Source organism: Trematomus bernacchii, unplaced genomic scaffold (assembly GCF_902827165.1).
Source record: "Trematomus bernacchii unplaced genomic scaffold, fTreBer1.1, whole genome shotgun sequence".
NCBI classification, from domain to species: domain Eukaryota; kingdom Metazoa; phylum Chordata; class Actinopteri; order Perciformes; family Nototheniidae; genus Trematomus; species Trematomus bernacchii.
The window spans coordinates 2402901-2425510 of NW_022987409.1; the positions used below are offsets into that span (position 1 = coordinate 2402901).

At 40.7% G+C, this 22610-nt stretch overlaps 2 protein-coding genes across 3 annotated transcripts; both read left to right on the forward strand.

Moving 5' to 3' along the window:
- Positions 1-1874: 1874 nt before the first annotated feature.
- fibpa (fibroblast growth factor (acidic) intracellular binding protein a) lies at positions 1875-6583 on the forward strand. 2 transcript variants are annotated; one of them, XM_034135927.1, is made up of 11 exons: positions 1875-2227; positions 2339-2423; positions 3093-3291; positions 3502-3628; positions 4167-4267; positions 4500-4633; positions 5140-5260; positions 5368-5431; positions 5516-5602; positions 5731-5828; positions 6352-6583. In XM_034135927.1, exons 2-11 carry the CDS (start codon positions 2339-2341, stop codon positions 6419-6421), a joined length of 1086 nt encoding a protein of 361 aa, XP_033991818.1. In that variant the 5' UTR covers positions 1875-2227; the 3' UTR covers positions 6422-6583. The 2 variants fall into 2 exon arrangements, with proteins under 2 accessions (XP_033991818.1, XP_033991826.1); XM_034135935.1 differs by having other exon boundaries at positions 5152-5260.
- A 1459-nt stretch (positions 6584-8042) lies between these two features.
- efemp2a (EGF containing fibulin extracellular matrix protein 2a) lies at positions 8043-21032 on the forward strand. Its single transcript, XM_034135809.1, is given in 12 exon segments — positions 8043-8185; positions 13381-13622; positions 14214-14262; positions 14773-14958; positions 15779-15901; positions 16058-16174; positions 17164-17270; positions 17272-17284; positions 17904-18023; positions 18698-18824; positions 19304-19499; positions 20146-21032. Coding segments are annotated over 11 exon segments (1314 nt in total). The 5' UTR covers positions 8043-8185; positions 13381-13520; the 3' UTR covers positions 20320-21032.
- The last annotated feature ends 1578 nt before the right edge of the window (positions 21033-22610 follow it).

The following is a 22610-nucleotide window of genomic DNA, read 5'->3' on the forward strand; positions in this document are numbered from 1 at the left end:
GTGAGTCGTTTTCCCTTCTGTTGTGATTTTTGAAGGACACATGCAGAAACACAGACAGGGAGGGTGAGGATAGGGATTTGCAAGGATTTATTTAGATTAATCGCCGGAGGAAAAGAGAGCAGATTGTGTACACGTAGCAAGCAAACCACAGAGATGGTCACACAGAGTCCTTTCTCTGACCTGACACATTTAAAACAAGAGCACAAATAGAAAGGACAGACATGGTAATATATGAGTCTTCAATCGTCCATTGTTTCTTCAAGCCATTGATGGCTTTCCTTTTTCTTTTTTTTAAATCAATAGCATTTTTGTGTTGAGTGAGGTTCTTGGGTGCTGTAAAGTGATAGGTCCCAATCATTGAGCCACTAGCCTATATCGTTTATTATCCCTATATGCATTCATCATAGCCTGCATGTAACAAAACAAAAAAAAAATATATATAAAAATGAATACAAATATAAAAAGATCATGCTTTCATCCTATTGGTGTTCAGACAAATTCATGTGGCGTATTTTTCCATGCACTGCCCTCTTCCCAAAATCGATTTAATTTAATCGAAGCATACACACTACAGCCCTGTTTATAACTGTTTTTATTGATGATTAATCCTCAATTTTCCCTGCTGCTATTTGGTCTGCGCCTGTGCAATGTTCATTGGTCAGAAAAGACGCCTTCACCTGAATTTATACGGTTAAATATTTTACTCATGGTTTAAACCAAAACGACAAAGACAAAAAAAAGAAATTGCCTAATATTATTGGATTTTTTTTTTAATAACAATTATTATTACTACGCATAGTTTAGGAGTTATTAGTGGATTGAGCCACATTTTACCTATTCATAATTACAGAGGTCTGCGTTGGCTCTGTAAAGCACTGGAACGTACAGAACCGTTGCTACACTGTTGCTATAATAGAACATTAGCAATTAATAGTTCATTGTGTCATGGTAACGAGTAAGAAGCGACAAAAAGCGGGAAACGCAGATACATTAGAACGTTGAAGCCAATTTCAGCTAACGGCTCTGACACATGCTCTGACAGGGGAGGTTCGGCTATAACCGGATGCTGCTAGAGCAACAACTGTACCAACATGATCGTTTCAGAATAAAAGCATACCCTTTTTACAGAAAGGTGACTTGATACAAAAAAAAAGAATATTACTGATTCAACAAAGGGAAGTGGTAGCTAAGTACATTACTCAAGTGCTGTACTTAAGTACACTTTTGGGGGACGTGTACTTTACGCAGAGGTGGGAACTACAGTACCTAAGTACAATTTTGAGATACTTGTACTTTACTTGAGTTTTTCCATTTTATGCTACTTTGTACTTCTACTCCACTACAATTCAGAGGTAAATCGTGTATGTTTACTAAACTAAATGTACCTTTAGTTACTTTGCAGATTTGGATTAATCATGTGAAATATAAAAAACACTTAAATAAGACTTTAGTTACACCTGAAGTAACATTCAAAGACAACCCTGCAGCATACAAAGTAATTCAAACTAGCTGCACCTTTACAAGCTGTGATAAACGAATGAATGCATACAAAATCAGAAATCAAAACATATAATATATATTCTCGATTGGGCCAATCTGCATAATAAGTACTTTTACTTTTGGTACTTTAATTACATGTTGATGCTAATACTTTTACTTGAGTAACATTTTGATTGCAGTACTTTTACTTCTAACATATTCATACTCAGGTACTTCTACTTTTTCAGTTTTTTCAATTGGACAATTGTGTGTGTGTTTGCGCATACAATTGTCATTTTAAAGTGTTTGAAGGAAACAACAACAACCATAATTGAAAACAGAGTATTAATAAACGTTTGAGAAATGTAGAGCCTTTCCTGTGACGTAACAAAACCGGAAGTCTGTTTAGCCTGCCTGCTGTTGTTGACACTGAGCACCCATAGCTATATCATTTGGTTGATGTTCGTGTTTTAGACCCCCTACGCTAATTAACTGTTTAAATCGTCAAGTTAAGTTGGTCTTAATTTACCCTTTCGTTGTCTGGTTGTCAGTTTAGTCAGCGCTAACACTTGTAGCTTAGCGTCATAGCTAGCATCAGTGGCTAACCTTTAAGGCAGGAAGTTAGCTCATTAAGACGCCATGGAAACAACATTTAAGTTCATCCAATAACATTCAACGGTATACTTCGCCTGTCGGCTTTTATTGTTGCTTTTGCGCCGCGAACTGGTCGGAACAACACTCAAACAAGGTAAAGTGTGTGTTATTATGAGCTAATCTGGTTGTTGATGGCTACTTAATCTAAAAAAGAATAATGGTCATCTCCTGATCTACTTGCTTTCTCTATTTTGCCTCCACACAGATGACTATGGAGCTGGATGTCTTCGTGGGTAACACCACTATCATGGATGAAGAGGTTTACCAGCTCTGGTTGGATGGATACACAGGTATGAGTGATAACACAGACTATGGGTCACAGTGTTCTTCAGTAGACTGTGACACACACTGTTGAGTAGCTGTACTTAAACAGGGTCCAGGTTTGTTGGGGTGTTATCTTACAAAGAGGCACACAATGTATTTTTTTCTGCAGTTAAGCACATAATTCAAATGCAGTTATTTCCAAATCAGGGGCCAGGACCACCCAAAGGTCACAAGATACATCTGAGGGGTCATAAGATTATAACAAATATTGGTAATAAAGAATACAACATATAACTGCTACTCAAATTATGTTATGATATTGAAATTGGAATATGACTCGCACTCTTGGTGGGAATAGTCATTTTTGCATCAATATTCTTTTTCTGCTATTTGGATACTCTCAGATATCTCAATATGTTTCACAATATCTGTTAATAGACATCGTGTTCCTTTGTAGAGTTAGCTGAAAAATGGGGAAACATTAAGAGAATTAAACCTATAATGATTGTGATGTATTTTGTAATTGAGATCATCATCTTGTGCTATTTACTAGTAGCCAATGTTAACCATAATGATGGAAAAACAATTCCATGTGTTGCTGTATATTCAAACCACCAGTAGCGTTGTTAGCAGAGGTTATTGTACATGACTACAGCTTCAGTGGGATCATGAGAGCTGTCTGATCTATCCAACAGTGTTCGATGCGGTGAAGGTACGAATAGACGGAGGAGTGATGGAGGAGTGTGAGGCGAGTGCAGATGTTCTGCTGAGTGACACCATGGACCAGTACAGAACTTTCCAGATGTGTGAGCGTCTGCTGCACAGTCCATCTAAACTAGGCAACCAGCTGCTGTTTCAGATCCCCCCCCATCGACAAGCCATGCTCATCGAGAGGTGCAGTAATAATTTCTCATTCATTTCTTCTTCAATCATCAAATGTGTTCAGTGTCTTTTTCTATCCCTTCTTTTAGCCAGGTATTTTAACTTCTCAAGGCATATGTGTATTTGTTATTAAACACAACTCATTTATCCCTTCTTCTTAACATAATAAATGAAAATGTCATTTTTGAAGTTTCCTCTTATGACTCTGGTTTCCTTGAATAGATACTATACCTTCGATGATGCATTTGTCCGTGAGGTCCTGGGAAAGAAACTCTCCAAAGGAACCAAGAAAGACTTGGATGATATCAGTGCCAAGACAAGTGTGACACTGAAGAGCTGCAGACGACAGGTAAGAGCATCACAACATCACAATGACTGTTCATCTGTTCATCTGTATCATACGAGTGCCCACTTTTTCAGATTTTCAGCACTTTAAAAGCACCATATGTCATTTTCTGAAGCTTTTGGTAAAATTGATTACAAACATGTTTATTGACTGAAAAAGAGGTCTCCTGTCCTCCAAAACTAAAATACCTGGATATTAAAACAGATGAACTGTGATTTACGTTCAAATAAACTGTTTCTCAGATGTTATTTGGCTGCTGGGAACATTTGCAGATCTGGCTTCTTTCTAAGGATCCATCTGGTTAAAATAAATACCAAAAACCACGGTTGTTAAAAGTTGGCATAAAACCAAACCAAATGTAACAGACCTTGATCACCTTGATTCAAATTACTAGGATTGAAAATTGTTGGAAACATTTGGAATAATGAGTGTTGTTCCCAGTTCTTTGCACTTTCTACTGTACTATTCTTTTTTTTACTGTGCTTTATACAAGTCAGGTTCTGATTTTATAAAATCTCCTGTGTCATGTGTTTCATTTTAGTTTGACAACTTCAAACGTGTTTTCAAAGTTGTGGAAGAGCTGAAGGGACCCCTGGTGGAGAACATACGTCAGCACTTTCTTCTTTCTGACAAGCTTGCAAGGTAAAAAATGACTAAGAACGGAGCACAAATCTCCCTGCCTCAGATTTATTCTTCAAAGTATTGCTTCAAAATCATTCTGTTGTAGTGTTTATAATAAATTACTGTATGAGTATTTAGGCTAACTCTTACAAAAAAGCACCTGAAAATGCATTATGGTTTAGTTAAACAAGGTTCTGACTGATAGTCTTGTTTTATTTGTTAGCTCTTTTAACGCTTTCGTCATCTATTTCAGGGATTATGCTGCCATCGTTTTCTTCGCTAACAATCGCTTTGAGACGGGGAAAAGAAAACTGCATTATCTCACGTTCCAGGACTTAGCTTTCTGTGCTGGGCAGCTTATCAGCAACTGGACCGTTGGGGCAGTTGGTGAGCCCTTTGTCTTGTTTCCTTTGGCCGTTTGCTGTCATTTTTATCTGGAATGTAAGGGACGTGTATAACATTAAAATCAGTTATGTAACATATATTTACTGATGTGTAAGCCTCAAACTGTGACACATTAAGAGGATTAATATAAGTGGTTAATGCAAGGAAAAATAACAACTGTAAATTGAGCCAACATTTAAAACAGTTTGTATAAGAAATGTATATAAATTGCATATGAATAAGAGGTATACTGTTTATGTTGTTGTTATGAATATGAGACATTTAGAGCAGAACTTCCTCCAATGAGACGCACTGACCACCAGAGGTCCTTCAGGTTTTAGAGATCCTCGTTAGGATGAAGAGGCATTTACATTTTGTAGTTACCAATTAGTACAATAAAACATTTTAATTGTGTGGGGCACAGTCTGATAATAATTGTGAGAAAAAGAAGCGATAAAAGTTGTAAGAATAGGCATCCTTTGAACTGATTTTGCAGTGTTTGACTCGAGTTTCCTCTGTAGATAACATGGTGGAAGACATGGACGTGGATCTGGATAAAGAGTTCTTACAAGATCTGAAAGAACTGAAGGTTTTAATCACTGACAAAGATCTGCTGGATCAACACAAAAGGTAACAGCAAAAACTGAGCACTACATTTTCTTACTGGCTTTTAATTAAAAAAATGTCCACACTCCAATTGACGATTTCTCTTTTTGCTTTCCCTCCTCTCTGGTCAGTTTGGTGTGTACAGCTCTCAGAGGGAAGACTAAAGCTTTTACTGAGATGGAGGCTAATTTCAAGGTGAGAAACATCTGAAATGTAATCAGTCAGTAACTCCTACGATAAAAGTAGGTTTTTGAAAGTCACTATTTTCTTCTTTTATAGAATATTTCCAGGGGACTTGTCAACATCGCCGCCAAGTTAACAAACACAAAGGATGTCAGAGATTTCTTTCTTGATCTTGTGGAGAAGGTGTGTACTTCTAAAACATGTAGTTTCTTTATTTTTTCTGTGTGATCATTCAACCCATATTTCTGAGGCCAGTCTGCCTTTGAGACGGTGTGATGTAACGCCTCCACCCCTTCCCCCCCCCCCCACAGTTTATTGAGCCGTGTCGCTCAGACCGATGGACAGCTGCGGACGTCAGACTCTACCTCACTCACTACAACAACTCTGCACACATACTCGACACATTCAAGTGAGTTCATGTGTTTTGATTCTGTTGCTCTTATCAAGTAGAGCTCCAACTCTGCCGAGGTTCTAATTCCCATAGGGGCGACCCATGCTATAAATACAGTCAGCGTTTTTTTAAAACCTCTTGGAGAAACCTCCCCAGTAACTGCATATTATACACACTCAGGCAGTCTTTAAAGCCGACCAAGCTTAAAGCTTAAAGCTTGTTCGTCTCTGTTCTACCAGTGGGTGTCACCCTATCTCGCCCCTGACTTCTCAAACTGTAGTTACCTTGTTTCTCCTGCAAACACTCTGGAATGTAGTTAAGGGTTTACACAGCCCTGCACCACTACAAGCTTAACAAAGAGATATTCATAAAAAGAGACATAGACCCCCCGCCCAACACTATTACACTGGAGTGGACAAAGATTGCTTCATTTACTTCACCCAGATTTCACAATTACAGTTTGCCATGAGACTTACAGTAGCTATTTGCTCCATTTACTTACAGTTTGCTCTATTTGTGCCTCTCTCTTTTCTGCCCTTAGACACCAGGTTGTGTGGGACAGATACATGGGCGTCATCAAAAGCTGTATCTTCAAAATGTATCACGACTGAAGCGTTTTCTTAGCGGCTCGCCACGCCACTTCTCCCTGCTCTTCCCCCTCGACAAAGCCGTCGTTTGTCAGCGGTGATGAATCCTACTTCTCATGCCCCATTATCCCCAAAGAGTGTCTGTACATTTGGTTTGTAAATAAACATAACATATATACATCAAAATGTCATACTGATTTGTTATAATTGAATGTTCCAGGGACAACATGATCTGATCTTGTGAGTGTTGGATGGAGATTAGAGACTAACAGAGAACGGGAAATCATATCGTTAAAGTAAAGATGGCAGATTTGTAAAGCCCTGCCTTTTTAGTCTAAGCTGTATTAATGTTTTATTTTTTAAATACGACTAGTAGAGTACACGTGTCATGGATTGAGACCTCTTCCCGTGTCTGTGTGTGGTCATGGAGGTAAGGGACTAACCAGGGGGGCACAGTTGGTCCAGCTAGGGGGTCTTCAGCGTGACTTTGTCAACATCCCCCTGTAATGACAGCTGCCATCAGTGCCACCACCCAGAAATACAGGACAGATAAACAATCAGATGTCAGTAATGGTTTTTAACTAAATATTTACTTTTAAAACAGGAGAAACATAAAAAATGACTACTATAATGTTAAAAATAGCATGACTGTGCACTCTAAATATACAAAGAGTGAAGATATATAGTTGTGAGCTTAAGTGCATGCTGTCAATTTGTAATCCGTGTCATATTCATCTCAATGTTTCCTAGAACTGCAATTAGAGTAATATGACTGCTGCTCATTTTAATTTCAATAGGCTTTAGGAAAGCTCCTGGGGAAATCCGAGTGTGACCTTAAAGTCTGACTTTAAGTTGAGTCAGACTGAAACTCATAAAAACTCAAGTGGATTAAGCCGCAGTTTAACCAGTTTGCACCGTAACAGACTGTTCTGTTCTGCCAAAGAAAATACTGCTCGAAACGGTTCAGTAATGCACAAGTCATCTACAAACAGAGCAGAAGAGTTGGTCGCAAATAATCATCATATTCTATTTTCTGCATGTTATCCCAGAAAGCGGCTCCAGTTTATTCTGAGAAATAAGCTGACACATTTTCCGAATAAGTCTCCCCTCTCTTACTCTTCCACTCTCTAATTTTTTGTCCACATTCCATTAACTTCTCTCTCCCCGGCTATAAATATCCTGCATGTCAGATTGGACGAGAGAGAGGGCTTTAGTTGCTTTATGGAAAAAAGAAAAGAAAAGTGAAACATGGGGGAGGTAAGTATAGATAGATGGGGGGGTAAAAGGCAAAAAGGTTGGGAGAGCTTGGGGCTTTTGCGGGGGTTCAGTTTAAATGAAACCAGGTGTGTTGTGGGACCAGTCAGAGGGGGCATTGGGTAAGAAGATGGGGGGGCAAGTGTGTGAATCTGTGAGTTGTTGTTCCGCCTGCGATTTCGACGGATTTTGGCATTTGGTATTTGGGCCGCAGACCAGGAATTTGCATCCTGGGGGGTCAGAGAGAGGGGGTTTGGAGAGTGGAGGGTGGCTGTGCAGGGGGCCAGAGGGAGGGAGAGGGGGGGGGGGGTTGGACTGGGCTGTCCCTCTCTCCTCCCTCTTTCTCTCTCTCTCCCTCCCTCTGCATGTGTTCAGCTGCTCCAGCTGTCGGTCTCCCCACTCACTCTCTCAGGGTCATGCAGGCAGGAGTTTAAGGGACCACTTCTCCACGGCAACTCATCGGGACGACCGCAGCCAGCAGCAGGACAATCACCAGAGGGCAGAGGCAGACGACCCATCGGAAAACTATCATCTGTGAGTTTCCCTGTGTTTCTTTAACGTCCGACTAGAAGACATTTGTGTCTAAAGAGAGCCGGTGGACCATATTTTGCGAGAGTTTTAAGGAGAAGTATCGGAGGTGACATGTAACTCCACTTTTCTGGTAGAGGCCAAACACGTCACAGCTGCACCGCTGCTCTGCTCTCACAGCTACACTCAGCCAAGATAATGTGGCTCGCAGTCTGCCTCTTGGCTCTGGGTTTCAGACTGTAATAGGGGGGTAGACAGGAAGAGAGGTAATGACTCACAGGGCATGTGTTGTTGGACATTATGTTGCAAAAGTGATTTCACCTCATCCCTCATATACAAGCCGGTGTCACAATCTCCTCTTAATGACTCAGGGGGGGAAAGTACAGCACACTATTTGAGTGAATGAGAGAAGCTTCTAATGAACAAGAAGAAGAAGAAACAGGTGGCAGCTACAGGAACGAGATACAAAGAAAACACAAGACATAACAACTCAGAAATCTAAGACAGTGTGGGATGCTGCCTCACTAATGTTGCACAGTGTATTTAACATCTGTCCACTCCTAATAGCTAACATGTGACAGCTCTACTGTCATTGTAATGACTCAGGTTGGATTATAGAGGCAACAGGAAAGAGAGCAGAGTTCCCCTGAGAGCGGCCATCATCTCGTGCCACACTGTATGCACACACAAATACATCACAGACGTTTAAAGCTCTTTACACAGGCAGACAGAGCAGAATCACCAGTGGGAGAACAGGACCGGCCCAGAGGGATTCATTACAGCTACAGTGTGTGAGCCTCTCCTACAGGCCACTATCCATCACTGACAGTCGACTTTCCCAGAATAAGAGTTAGACTGTGTTTCTGTGTGTGTGTGTGTGTGTGTGTGTGTGTGTGTGTGTGTGTGTGTGTGTGTGTGTGTGTGTGTGTGTGTGTGTGTGTGTGTGTGTGTGTGTGTGTGTGTGTGTGTGTGTGTGTGTGTGTGTGTGTGTGTGTGTGTGTGTGTGTGTGTGTGTGTGTGTGTGTGTGTGTGTGTGTGTGTGTGTGTGTGTGTGTGTGTGTGTGTGTGTGTGTGTGTGTGTGTGTGTGTGTGTGTGTGTAAAGGTGAAATACTCAGATCTTTCACTTGAGTAAAAGCAGCAATACTAAAGTGTTACACTCCTGTTACAAATAAGTCCTGAATTCAAAATCTTACACAAGTAAATGTAAAACATTATTAGCATCAAGGTATACTTAAAGTGCCAAAACTAAAAGTGTCCATTATGAAGAATGACTCATTTCATAAGGATGTATTTTAAATGATCGGATTATGATTACTGAAGCATTCATTTGTTGAAGACTTTATTGTTGCAGCTGGGACAAGTGGAGTTTATTTTAAATACTTTGTATACTGCTGGATAGGTTAATCAATAATAATACATCATCATTTGTTGATTTATATTTTGTTTTAATAATCTGAATCTCCAAAGTAACTAATGTTGTCAAATACCTGTAGCGGTAGCAGAAAAGTGTCTTTCTGAAAGTGTGTGTGTGTGTGTGTGTGTGTGTGTGTGTGTGTGTGTGTGTGTGTGTGTGTGTGTGTGTGTGTGTGTGTGTGTGTGTGTGTGTGTGTGTGTGTGTGTGTGTGTGTGTGTGTGTGTGTGTGTGTGTGTGTGTGTGTGTGTGTGTGTGTGTGTGTGTGTGTGTGTGTGTGTGTGTGTGTGTGTGTGTGTGTGTGTGTGTGTGTGTGTGTGTGTGTGTGTGTGTGTGTGTGTGTGTGTGTGTGTGTGTGTGTGATTAACCCCCTGGGTGTGGATTTGCAGGTTCACTGCCACAGTGGCAACGGAGCGTGTTGGCCACCGTGTTTCCAGCAGCTCCACGCACAACCGAGCAGAACAACACAAAGCTAGCCATGTATACACTACAACACATGATGTGTGTGTGTATTTTTTCTTGTCCCCATGTGGTCACTTTATAGGCCTCCGGACATCTTGCCTGTTAAATTGTGCTGACTGTGTGAATTTCGAAATGGTTCATCCTGCTGTTTGAGCCCCAAATGGTAGTTATAATAGACGTGTTGTTAAAAGTATACACAACAGGTGTTAGAGCAGTAATGTTTTAAAGTGTCTTCTAGGGCTACAACAAATACTTAATTTAATTTGTATCCATTACTTTGATAGTTAGTTTTGAGAGTAATGGATCAATAGTTTGGTCTTTAAAATGTCAACAAATATTTACAAATGTCCAGTTTCTTAAAGTCTAGGCAATGTCTTTAAAAGTCTTGTTTTGCATGGCCAGCAATCCAAAACACAAAGACATATCATTTGATATATAGAACAAGAAAGAACAGAAAATGCTCCTACAGTATATGTGAAGCTGGATCCAGAGCCGCCCGTGAGTCAACTGATTGATTAATTCATGTTCAGAAAAATATTCACAAATTAATTTGCCAATGGATAAATTGTGAGATATTTTCCATGCAAACATGGCAGAAAATGCTGTTACCAGCCTCTCAAGTATTGAGATCACCCAATTCACTGTTTGATATCATATAACTGAATATCTTGGGTTTCGGAGTGACAAAACAAGACATTAAAAAACATAAGCTTGGACTTTGAGAAACGAGGATGGACATTTGAACCTATTTCCTCGAAATGTGTTGTCTCAACGATTAATTAATTTATCCAGAAAGAATCATTGGTGATAATCGATAATGAAAACAATTGATAGTGTTAGTCCTAACTGGAACAAACAAACGTTTATCTTTTGCAAAATGACAGAAACAAAATAGATGCTGATTATTTTCCTACTGATGACCGTATACAGTCTGTAGTGATTACATGGTATCACAGTCAACCTGTTTCTCTCTACGTCAGTCAAATCCTAGACGATAAATTGCTGCACTTTTCACATTCTGCCATCCTCCTACACAGAGGAGAGATGAGCGGTTAGGGAAGCAGTGGCCGGAGGTTTGGCAGCAGCTATCCTCTATGTGAGCCATGGGGGGTTTCCCAGAACCCGATACTCTGGGAAGCCCGGCTGAGGCAGGGCATCCCAGCTGGGACCAGGAGCCCACATCCTCGCCACTGGCATTCCAGAGGTCCACCGCCACTTGATCTCCAGCGCCACCAGGGCCACTCCCATGCATCCCTGCTGCCCACTCTCAGTAGCCAGTGGGTGACTGGACCCCAGACTGATGGTCAGTTTGTTTTTGGCTGGTTTTGGGTCACATTCTTGCTGGTTGTAGGTGTCCGCCTGGCCAATTCAGAGAGGTCACGTCCTGCGGGCGTGTGATTGCCCGGTGGTTATTTTCACCACGCAAAGGTCACATGGCCTGTGATGTCATCCTCACCCTGCGGCCTTTTGTTTGTCTCAACATGAAATGAGACAATAAGCTATGCCTGTAAATGTGAGTTTACACAAGAGCGTGCGTCTGTGCACATAGACAGCCAGTGATTATAACCTGCTGGAGCTCACTGGCACTTTCTCAGAATCTTTTTTTCAATCCTTCAAAAATCCTGTTTTTCTCAAACTTCTTTTTGGTCTGCGGGAGCTGGAATAGGTGATTTGTTTATGTTTAAAGTCTGTTAAAACACGTATAACCTCTGTCCAGGAACTCAAACTGAAGGGTGTTTGTGTCTCTGCTGGGAGGAAAGCCCAGTCCATCTGAATACTTGGAATACTCAGCAAAGATAATACACTATAAATCAACCTCGAAAATACACAGCACTGTACATAACCTGTAGTAAAATACTCCGATCTTACACCTAAGTAAAAGTAACAAAACTCTATTTCAATAAGGTCTGTATTAAAAATTCGAATTGAGTAAAGGTACATTTCTACCAGCAAGGTCAGAGTACACATTATGTGTAACAGACATTTTTATTGTGGGGTCCTTAAAAATTACACACACATGATGATATTATGTTATAAGTAAAGTTATAATCTTGTAAAACAAGATCAAAAATACTAAACTTCATGGGCTCTTATGTCAGTTAGTTGCAGGACAAAATACCCTATTATTCTTATTGGTGATGCTCAGGGCCCTATACTGCATGTCATCCTCTCTTTCTGTTGTTAACTCTCTGAAATGTAGTGGAGTAGACGTAAATAACGTGACTAAAATAATGTAGTAAGTATACTTTTCACTATGGACTGATTACTGAGCTGGCCTACTGTGCACCGGCCCAGGGGCTCAACAGGTCAGGAGGCCCCTGGTTGAGTGCTTCTGTTTAAAGTTACTGCTAAGATCTCTTGTTGAGGCACAACATTTTCAAAAGTGACTGAGAACTACTTAAAAAAGAAACAAACAACCTTTGCGGTCGCTACAAAAAAAACAAAAAAACTACCACGGAGATACAAAAGGGCCAAAAAGAGACAAAATAATCTGAGAAGATAAAACCTCAAAAGAGACACAAAAAGACTACCAAGAGACGCTCACTGCCTCCAAGAGATGCAAATAGTCCAATAAGAGACTCTAAATTGCCCCCAAAATTAAATAAAGCCAACTAAAAAGCCAAAATAAAGATGCAAAAACTTTAAAATGCCAAAAGTCCCTTTACTTGTCTATGACTACCAGGGCCCCAAGGCATCATCATTTGTCCATACTTTCCAGACAGAGGCCCTCTCACATTGCAGAGACAAAACCCAGTATTATTAACAGAGGAGATTCTTTGTCACGGACACAAAAATAAATAAACGTTCAGTTCAGCAGACGGAAGCAGCTGGGCAGGAGATGCTGTTATAAAATATGCGACTAATATGCAGGATTTATTTGCTGACACACAGTGATCTGAGCCCTGGAGGCAGCGCTCGGCGAGACGATCATTCCAGCGTCTCAGTCTGCAGACACAGTGTCTTCTGTGAGCAGCTAAAATTAAAGTATTTTTGTAATGTTGATTTTGTTATTTTCAGCAGAAGCATGGGGTACGTCACAATGTTTATGTTTTAAACTGGCAGAGTGATTCACGCCATTTATTCCTGCTGCGATCAAGGGGGAACTGTTTGGTCGGAACGCAGTGACCCAAGACGCCTACTATTTGCTTTGACTGATTTCTTAAAATCTGGCTGCAGTTTGCTTTTTGCTTCGAGTTGATTTAGTCATTTCAGCTGTGGGAGCAACTCAAAGCACCAGTGAGTTTTGAGACTGAAACATTTGTGTGATTTCTGAGTTTCTAATGTATATTTTGTTTGTCTTTCCTTCTGTCTCCCTCTGAAATACAGGAACAACCTCTGGGCTGCCGCTCTCATCTCTGAAGCAGCGCTGCCTGTGGGATAGCAGTGTGTGTGTGTGTGTGTGTGTGTTTGTGTGCATGTGTTACGTGTGTTCCCATCCCGTCTCCCCCCCAAATTAGTGCATTAGTATGCAGGGTGCTTGTGTGTCAATCTTGTGCGTGTGCATATGTGTGTCAGTGCTCCTCCACAGTGCTATTTCACAGCCACCTACAGAAAGTGACACCTACACAGTAAGGATGGATACATCTTTCTCATGCTTCTCTTTTCATCTCATATTCCTTGCTTTATATGATACATCACATGTTATTTTATGTGGAAATGTTGGCCTCAAGTCCTCTTTATTCTCTCTGAGCTCAATTTCTGATTCCCCCATCTTCTTCTTGTTTAATATTCCACAGCAGTTTTCCAACATTTTATAGTAGTCTTAGCTGGGGGTAAATTTAGCTTTAATTCCATGTGTTCTTCAGGCCTCACTGTTTCCTTTCATGCAGCTCACTGCAACATATTTTTTCCAGAATGATAATGACCCTTTTTCCAAACATTGGCCTTAAGATCTTTGTTTTTGAGGTGACGTTTGGCTTTATTAAAGTAGTTTTAAATGTCAAAAATCCTTAAACTGTGGCAGCCTCCGTGTGTTTTTGGCCCAGCTACACAAATACACAGGAAACAAGTTTTTCCTTCTTCTGTTGTTTTTTTCTGTTAAGTCCCACTACTGGGGATTAATTATGTATTATAAATATACTATGGAAGTACTTGGCTCTGTTCACATATTTCTTTCCATCATTTTCTCATACTCTCTTTTCTCTGGTGCTCTCTTTCAGGAGTGCACAGATGGGTATCACTGGGACCTTCAGACGGAGCACTGCAAAGGTAAAGCACTTTTTAACCTGCATTCATTATTTATTCTTTTTTGAAAACATGGTTTTTTGTTATAGATTGTATTGAATTTTCCTGAATTTAACTTCCCTTTAAAATGTCAAAATTCTTTCTTAATATAACGTTTTTTTTATATATTATTAATTGGAGTACATTTTCTGATTTTATTTTAGTCTAATTTCCATTTTAAGTGTTTTTGATTTCCTTTAAAATGGCATTTCACTATACTTCTTTTTTTTGGTGTAAACTATACTGTATTTCTTTTAAACACGATGATGCATGACTTGTCTGTTTCTATTTATATTGCTTTGTTGTTTTTGAGAATCGCTTTAAAACTTGGATTAGAACAAAGAACATTATTTATTCCATTTCATATATCACCTAATTCTTATGTACAGCACCAGATGTGATCATCCTGTTGCTCTTCCTGCCCTCTCCTATCTTTGATTTGTTCCTATCAACTTTGGTTAGAGCCTAAACTTTTGTCTCTGTGTCTCCCATCAGACATAAATGAGTGTGACACCATCCCAGATGCCTGCAAAGGGGGGATGAAGTGCTTCAACCACTACGGGGGCTACCTGTGCCTCCCCCGCTCTGCCTCCGTCATCCCGGCCCCGGAGCCCGCCATCACGCCCACCGAGAGCAACCCCTGCCCCCTGGGTTACGAGGCGCAGGATGACAGCTGTGTGGGTGGGTGTCCGCTGTGAGGTGGGGGGGGGGGGTTGGAGGTGGACAGGTGGCCACAGGATGACCATTAAGCATGTTTGTGTGTGTGATTGTGTACGTTTATTGTCAGTGGTCACAGACTGCGAGGGACAGGTGGCTGAGCAGGTGTTGGGACGGGGGGCTGCATGTAGGTGCAAACTGTGTGGGTGTGTGTGAGTGTGAGTCCACAGGGGGGCAGGCAGACAGACTGTAGGAATTTGGAGGATTTCACACGAGGACAGCTGCTGTGTTTTAAGAACCGGACTGGCAGTGAGACAGCTACTCAGGCTGGAGGACGGCGAGCTGTTCAGCTGGGACCGCAAACATGATTCAGCATGATGTGATATTCTCAGCTGTCGGGTGCAAATGAGGAGAACAGAGTCGCCATGTTCGGCCTTCCTACAGTGACAGTGTCTCTCAGTCATGATCAATGATGCTGTGTTTGCTCATAATAACACATCTATTTCTACATGTGTGTCCAAGGCTGCAAATTAGGTTATTTTGTCTACAGATGAATCCATCTTCTAGATTAATTGATGAAGTGTTTGGTCGATGAAATATCAGCAAATTAAAACTGTCCAAGGTCTTTGTTTTTTCCATTCAAAACCTAAAGATACTCATTTACAGTTGTTTTTATACAAAGTAAAGCAGGACAACTCCATATTCAAGTGGCTGAATTAGCGGTTCTGCCATTTTTGCATGAAACATTACTCAAACGATTAATCGATTATCAAAATGGTTGCCAATTATTTTTCTGTTGACCGACCAATCGCTAAAGTCACAGCTCTGTGTGTCCCTGTTTCAGATATCAATGAGTGTGAGCGAGACGAACATGACTGCCAGCCCAGCCAGCAGTGTATCAACACACTGGGCGCCTTCACCTGTCAGTGCCCCGATGGCTACCGCAAGGTTGGAATAGAGTGCATTGGTGAGATAATCAACATTTTTTATTACATTTACATTTAAAATAGTGTAGCCCATGCATGTTTACATTTGGCCTGGGGGAAGTTAGTTACATCTAAAAGAGTGACATTAATAACCTACTTTATCTGAATGATCTCTTCTGTCTCTGTTTCTCTCTCAGACATCGATGAGTGCAGGTACAGGTACTGCCAACATCGCTGTGTTAATGTCCCCGGATCCTTCTCCTGTCAGTGTGAACCGGGCTTCCAGCTGGCAGGAAACAACCGCTCCTGCATCGGTGAGTGATCACACAGCTAATGTCTCTGAAGTCAGGCACAATGACTCTACGGTGTCCTGATAGCCCCCATCTATTATGACCTTAGTAAGATGATCCTACTTATAACACAAAAATGTAGCCTTGGAAAATAAATTATTAAATCTTAAAGAGCAACTTCACAGATTTGTACATATCGAAGTCTGTTTACAGGTCTTAGGGAGTGATACTGTGAAAATGTGAAAATACTTGCATGTAGTGGCTACAGAGGGAGCTGTGTGAAATCTGATAACTCAAATGAGTCAGTGTCAGATGGACGACAAGGCTGAGAAAACAAACTCATGGAGTTGTGTGGAGTTAGAGAGTGAGACCTCTGTTGCCCTCTCCTGCTACATTAGCCACTACTAGCAAAATACAACCACATTTCTGTCTGTGGTCGAGTTGTATTATGGGTAATGTTGGCGCTAAGAACGAAGAATGTGTGGGATAGATAAAGAGGATGTGTCTGGATCTTCTCCCTCTACTTAGTTTCTTTACAAAAAAGTCTGATAATGTTGCAGTAGTTTAATGCTGAATCAATTGAGTACACTTTAAAGCATTTATCTGTAACATTACATGTCCATGACTCCATTTTAGGTTAAGATAAAAGAAAACATTATTAAGGGTTTAACTCTTAAAAATCAGTAAATCTGCTTCATCGTTTGAGGTTTGATTAATTCTGATTTACATGAACAGTGAACATATCCTAAACTGTTATTTGTATTCACCGGAGCCCGTCTCATTATACATGAGCACAGAGTTAATGTTGTGTAAAGAAAACTAAACAGGTTTGTTGTGTTTATTTTGGACCCCGTTACTCACAGTAAACAGCTGAGAATATATGTTTTCAGCTCAATTATTTTATCTGGAGTGTTCTGGTTTTGGATCCAGCACCTGTAAAAGATTTAAAGCGTGTGTGGTTGTACTATTTGACTTTTAAGTGTATCAATCACATCTATGTTCCCTCCCTTCAGATGTGAATGAATGTGAGATGGGAGCGCCCTGCTCTCAGAGGTGTTACAACACGTACGGCACCTTCCTGTGTCGCTGCGACCAGGGCTACGAGCTGGACGCCGACGGCCCTGACTTGTAAAGGTAAGAGACACACAAGCAGAATGTCACTAAAACATTTACTGAAGTACTGTACTGAACATTTTGAAGGTTTTAATGAGCGTTTTATTTTCATGCCTCTCACTACTTCTTCTACTCCACTACATTTCAGCTTTAGTTTGAAAAAAAAAAACATGATTCTTTTTAAACAGGAAACGTAGAGTTTGACTACAGGAGCATGTTTAGGACAATTGTTTAATTACATTTTTATTATAACTTCTCAAACGAGAAGATTTGTGGATTTATTTAGCTCCATCCCAACCAAGTACAACAATAAAACCTTACTTTTAGTTATATATTGAATCAAGCAATACAAATCTAGTGATAATACTTAAGTAATAACAATGACGGGGGACATTTTTCTGCCCCGAATACTACTACATCTTCCTGGTTCAACTTATTATACTTTATATACTTTAACTTAAGTGACATGTTCAACACGTACTTTTTTCATTTGAGTATTGGGTAAGTAAAGGGTCAGTTTACTGTAGTAAGGATTAATATAAGTTAGAATACAGACTTCCTAGTTTCAGTGATCCTAACCTGCTCGGTATTCTGTTTAATTGTGAACCATTAATAAAACCTGATTTTTTGATTTCGACAGACATCAATGAGTGCGGCTTCTCCAGCTTCCTGTGCCAGTTTCAGTGTGTCAACGAGCCCGGGAAGTTCTCCTGTGTTTGTCCTGAGGGGTACCAGCTGCAGGGCACCAGACTCTGCCAGGGTGAGCCTCGCCTCCTCACACCTTCCTCTGTGCTTTCACTCACAAATGTCACCTCTTATTCATTCTCTAACAGCAGCTCTATTCTCGTCCAGTGGGGAAAGTTACTAAATACTTAGTACAATTTTTAGGTAATTGTACTTTATTATTTCCAGCCCTCTACATCTCCGAGGGAAATATTGTACCTTCTACTCCACTACATTTATTCAACAGTTTTAGTTACCTTAGTGGACAATATAACAAGCTTTTAAGATACAACACATTGTTAAATACAAAACCAGTGTTTTTCAACCTTTCTAGGCCTCTGTTGTCTTACAAAAAGCAGTGCTTTCAGAGAGAGGTTAAGCTCAACCAAATATAGGTTTTCCCTCTAAACTTCTCAAATGATTTAATATCAATAATGATACTATATCCAAAAACAACATCAAAGATTTAGTAAAAGTCTGACAACTTGATCTAATTATGACATTTAAAATCAGTCAGACACCGAAACATAAAGTAGATTTTCTTCCAATACTTATGCTCTTTTACTTAAGTTAGCTTTTTCATGCAGAACTTTTACTTGTAACACATACACACGGGTTTGACATCGCTGTATTAATACTTTAACTTCAGTAAAGGATTTGAATACTTATTTTAGTTGAAGTTAAATCTCATCAGCTGTGTTTCTCCTGCAGATATAAATGAGTGTGAAACAGGTGAACATCAGTGTACCGAAGCACAGACCTGTGTAAACATCCACGGACGGTACCAGTGTGTGGAGGAAAACCGCTGCCAAGAGCCTTACGTGCAGGTGTCTGAGAAGTGAGTGACACCTCGTGAAAGCTTAAACAAACACAAACACACGTTCACACACCTTTTCCCAATTATTAAACTATGTGCTGGCCATCAGCTCATAATATAATCAGACCCTTTATTGAGTGTAGCTCACACTGCAAGATTAGCACAATTACATTTTCCACATATGAGTCCAACTTTCAACCTTTTCTTCTGAACATGGTCCAGTGCAATAAGAAAACCATTACACTGTTACACTGTTGGATTGCTAACAGGTGTGGGTCATATTAACATATCCCAGATTATTTGAAAGTATAAAAAGTACTTTAGAAAAACATGAGGGGAAAAATGGCTACTGTTCAATGTTTGTTTTGATTTAAGGAGACCTTTTTCTTTCAGTCATATCACTCCCTCTGCTGGCTGATATATGTATAATATTTTTTAACACCAATTATTACAGATGTTGATCTCAAAGTGAACTTACTGACTCTCTTGTGTGTTTCCAGCCGCTGTGTGTGTCCTGTCAGTAAGCCGGCCTGTCGAGATCTGCCCTTCTCCATTGTTCATCGCTACATGAGCATCACCTCGGAGCGCTCCGTCCCCTCAGACGTCTTCCAGATTCAGGCCACCAGCGTCTCCCCGGGGGCCTACAACACCTTCCGCATCCGATCCGGAGACGAAAACGGAGACTTCTACATCAGGGTGAGAACTGCTACAGGGCTGGAGAAAGAGAGAGGATGACTGATGGTTATTTGTTAATGGTTATTAAGTTAATTATGCAACTGCTGATGAACCTGTGATCAGAGTGAAGACTTTTGAGTTTAGAAGCAACGACTGTGAGGAAAAAGCTCTTTAGTGAACAGCATGGACTTTCTATGAACCATTTGCCAGATAGTGGTGGACTCTGAATATGACGCAGAATGCATGCAAGTCGTCTGCAGGAGTTACAATCCCAATGTTGCCTCCAAAGGGAGTCTCTCCCTTTCCAACTAAGGATGTTTTATAACCCCACTTCAATATTCACAAATGAGAGTGATATCAATCTTCTCATCCAACTCCAAACTTCTTTGTGCACCAAAGCAAAAAACACATTTACAAAAAGTACTCTTTTAAGTAGAAATAATGTAGAAATGTACTCGCTTACAAATGGCATTTTAATGCTTCATCATTTGAGGTTTGATCAATTTTGATTGACAGGAACAGTGAAAAAAAATCCATTTTGATTCACCGGCTGATTTTAAATGAGCACAGAGTTGATGTTGTGTAAAGAAAACTAAACTGGTTTGTTGTGTTAACCCCCGTTAATGTAGAAATGTGCTCACTTATATATATTTGTTCTCTTCTCCAGCAAATCAATAATATCAGTGCCATGCTGGTGCTGGCCCGCGCTGTGTCGGGGCCCAGAGAGTACACGTTGGACCTGGAGATGGTGTCCGTTAACCCCCTGAACAGTTACCAGGGCAACTACCAGACCAGCTCCGCCCTCAGACTCTCCATCTACGTCGGGCCGTACACCTTTTAAAGAAGAAGAAGACGAGTGGAGGGACACAGAGTAAGATGGAGAGAGAGAGAGAGAGATGGAGAGAAACACAGATGCAATAAAAGGAAAATGAAGCTGTAAAACAAAAGTGGTCGACGCAGTTCAACCAGTCACTGTGATGTTACACTCTTTCGCTTTTTGTACTTTCAAAGAGAGCCACACAATTCCCATATTCATTGACAACAGCATACAACTACGATGTAGCAGTAATATCCTGCAGCCTTAAAGTAATTCACTCAGTCAAACCTGTCCCCTTGTGTCTTATGATGTTATGTTTTCTGTCTTTTTTTATTTAACACTATCTGACAGCATCACTCTGTGGTGACAAGTTTGAAAAGGGATTTTATGTTCTTCACATCTGTTCAGGGTGTTAACTACTCTGTGTGACATATTTTCCGCCTGCCTTCAGCTGGAGTGATTCACGCCCAGCGTCACTAGATGATTCTGTTTTCACCCGTTTACATGCTTATCTTTGGTTTTGCTCCGTTTGTCACTTTATTCTCGTCAGCCCTGTTTCCTGTTGACAGACGTGATTCAGTAACCACTCAGATCAGACCTCAGATCCTCCTTCACCCTCCACTGTTCATTCCTATATGTTCCAGCTCTCCATCACTGCCTTCTGTAGGTTTGTCACAATGCTGATCGTGTTTGTTTTTGTCTAAGATTTGAACCCAAATAAAACGATATACCTTTTCCTCTGTGTCCCAGTGAACATTATTACAATGCCATTTGGGGGGCGAGGAGGAATCTTCTTGACAATGTAACCATGAGCAATCTGGGACATTTAGATTATTCTAACATGCTATAAAAGAAAGATGTATCAGTCACTTTTCCATCTTCTATTGAGCAAGTGGATAAAAAAGGTAATTCATTAATATATTTCTATAGTGGCTCAGAAAAGAAAAGCAAATTCTGCTTCTAGAAAGGCTCTTTATTTATGTTACCTGAAGGACACCGCTGACACACATAGAAAGGGAGCGGTGAGGTATTCAGTTGGTTGCAAATTGCGACCTCTTTGATGCCACTAAATCCAAAACACTGGACCTGTATGTGATCCACATCTGTTAAAGAGTCATGGATGATACAGGAGTGTCAGTGGGTGGGTCAGTAAAACAGGAACTGTATACAGAGAATATCTCCATACAGCGACTACAGCGTGTAAATAGTGTCCCAGCTCTGAAATATGCTGTAGCAGCACAGACCGTTCCTTGCATAACTTGGCATCTTGTGGTGATGAAAAACAAACATGACAGGGCTTGGTGAGGGTGATACAGAGGGCAGTAGGGTAGGGGGGTGGGGTGTGTAGAGGTGTGTGTGTGCGTGTGTGTGTTCATATTAAGGGTGAGTAGTGATCCCCTCACATTTCCTGCTGGATAGAAAGAAAACGTACCCAACACTGGATTACACTGTAATAGAAGGGGTCACTGCCTAGGCGTAAAATGGGTCAGGGGGGCATAAAGAGACGCAAACTGGCCACAATGATGTTTAAAACAACCATAAAGACATTCAAAATGACCCTAGAAGGACGCAAAAAGACAACAAAGACATTCAAAATGACCGCTAAGGGACCCAAAACAACCACAACAACACTTAAAATAACAATAAAGAGACGCAAAATGGCCATGAAGACACTCAAAATAACCTCATGCAGAGACAGTAGGCTATCTGACAATGCACTTTTGAACTGCCTTTAAATCATATTTTTCCCAATCAAACAGCAGACACAGTGTGATCCAGCATTATATCTACACGGCATGCTTCACTCTCCATATGTATCATGGCCCACTGGCTTCATAGGCAGCTATGAATGCATTTACCAACACTGTTTGTCTGGTTCCCTGACCTAATTCACTAAGGAAAATGACAATATGAAGTAGTGTTGGTGCAGCCAAGTCTACAGGGTAACATTTGGTTAAGATGTGCCCACGCCACTGAGAAGGCTCCACAGACTTCAGTGTGTCAGAAACACCCCCCTCTTTACCTGCACCCCCACACTCATCAGCACACAACAACATTGTGGTGATTTCTGTCCATAAAAGTGAAGACAAAGAGACCACTGCCCCATTAAGATGTCTCCCTTTTATACTTTTAATCTAAACATTTCTGCACCAGGAAGGCAGATGAAATCATGTCCACCCCGCAACATCCTTAAATTAGAGGGGAAAGACAAAATGGCTGCAGATTGAAGGAAACAGGAGTGAAGCTCTGCAGCCTCCCGTTCTATTTTTACCACCTCAGCTCTTCACTTTGTGTGTTAACTGATTCTCCTGACC

Bases quoted from the DNA above. Each gene is read 5' to 3' on its own strand.
- fibpa (XM_034135927.1), top strand. From the start codon at position 2,339: ATGACTATGGAGCTGGATGTCTTCGTGGGTAACACCACTATCATGGAT. The intron at 5,261-5,367 runs GTAACAGCAAAA...CTCTCTGGTCAG, and splicing joins CTGCTGGATCAACACAAAAG to TTTGGTGTGTACAGCTCTCA. The intron at 5,603-5,730 runs GTGTGTACTTCT...CCCCCCCCACAG, and splicing joins TTCTTGATCTTGTGGAGAAG to TTTATTGAGCCGTGTCGCTC.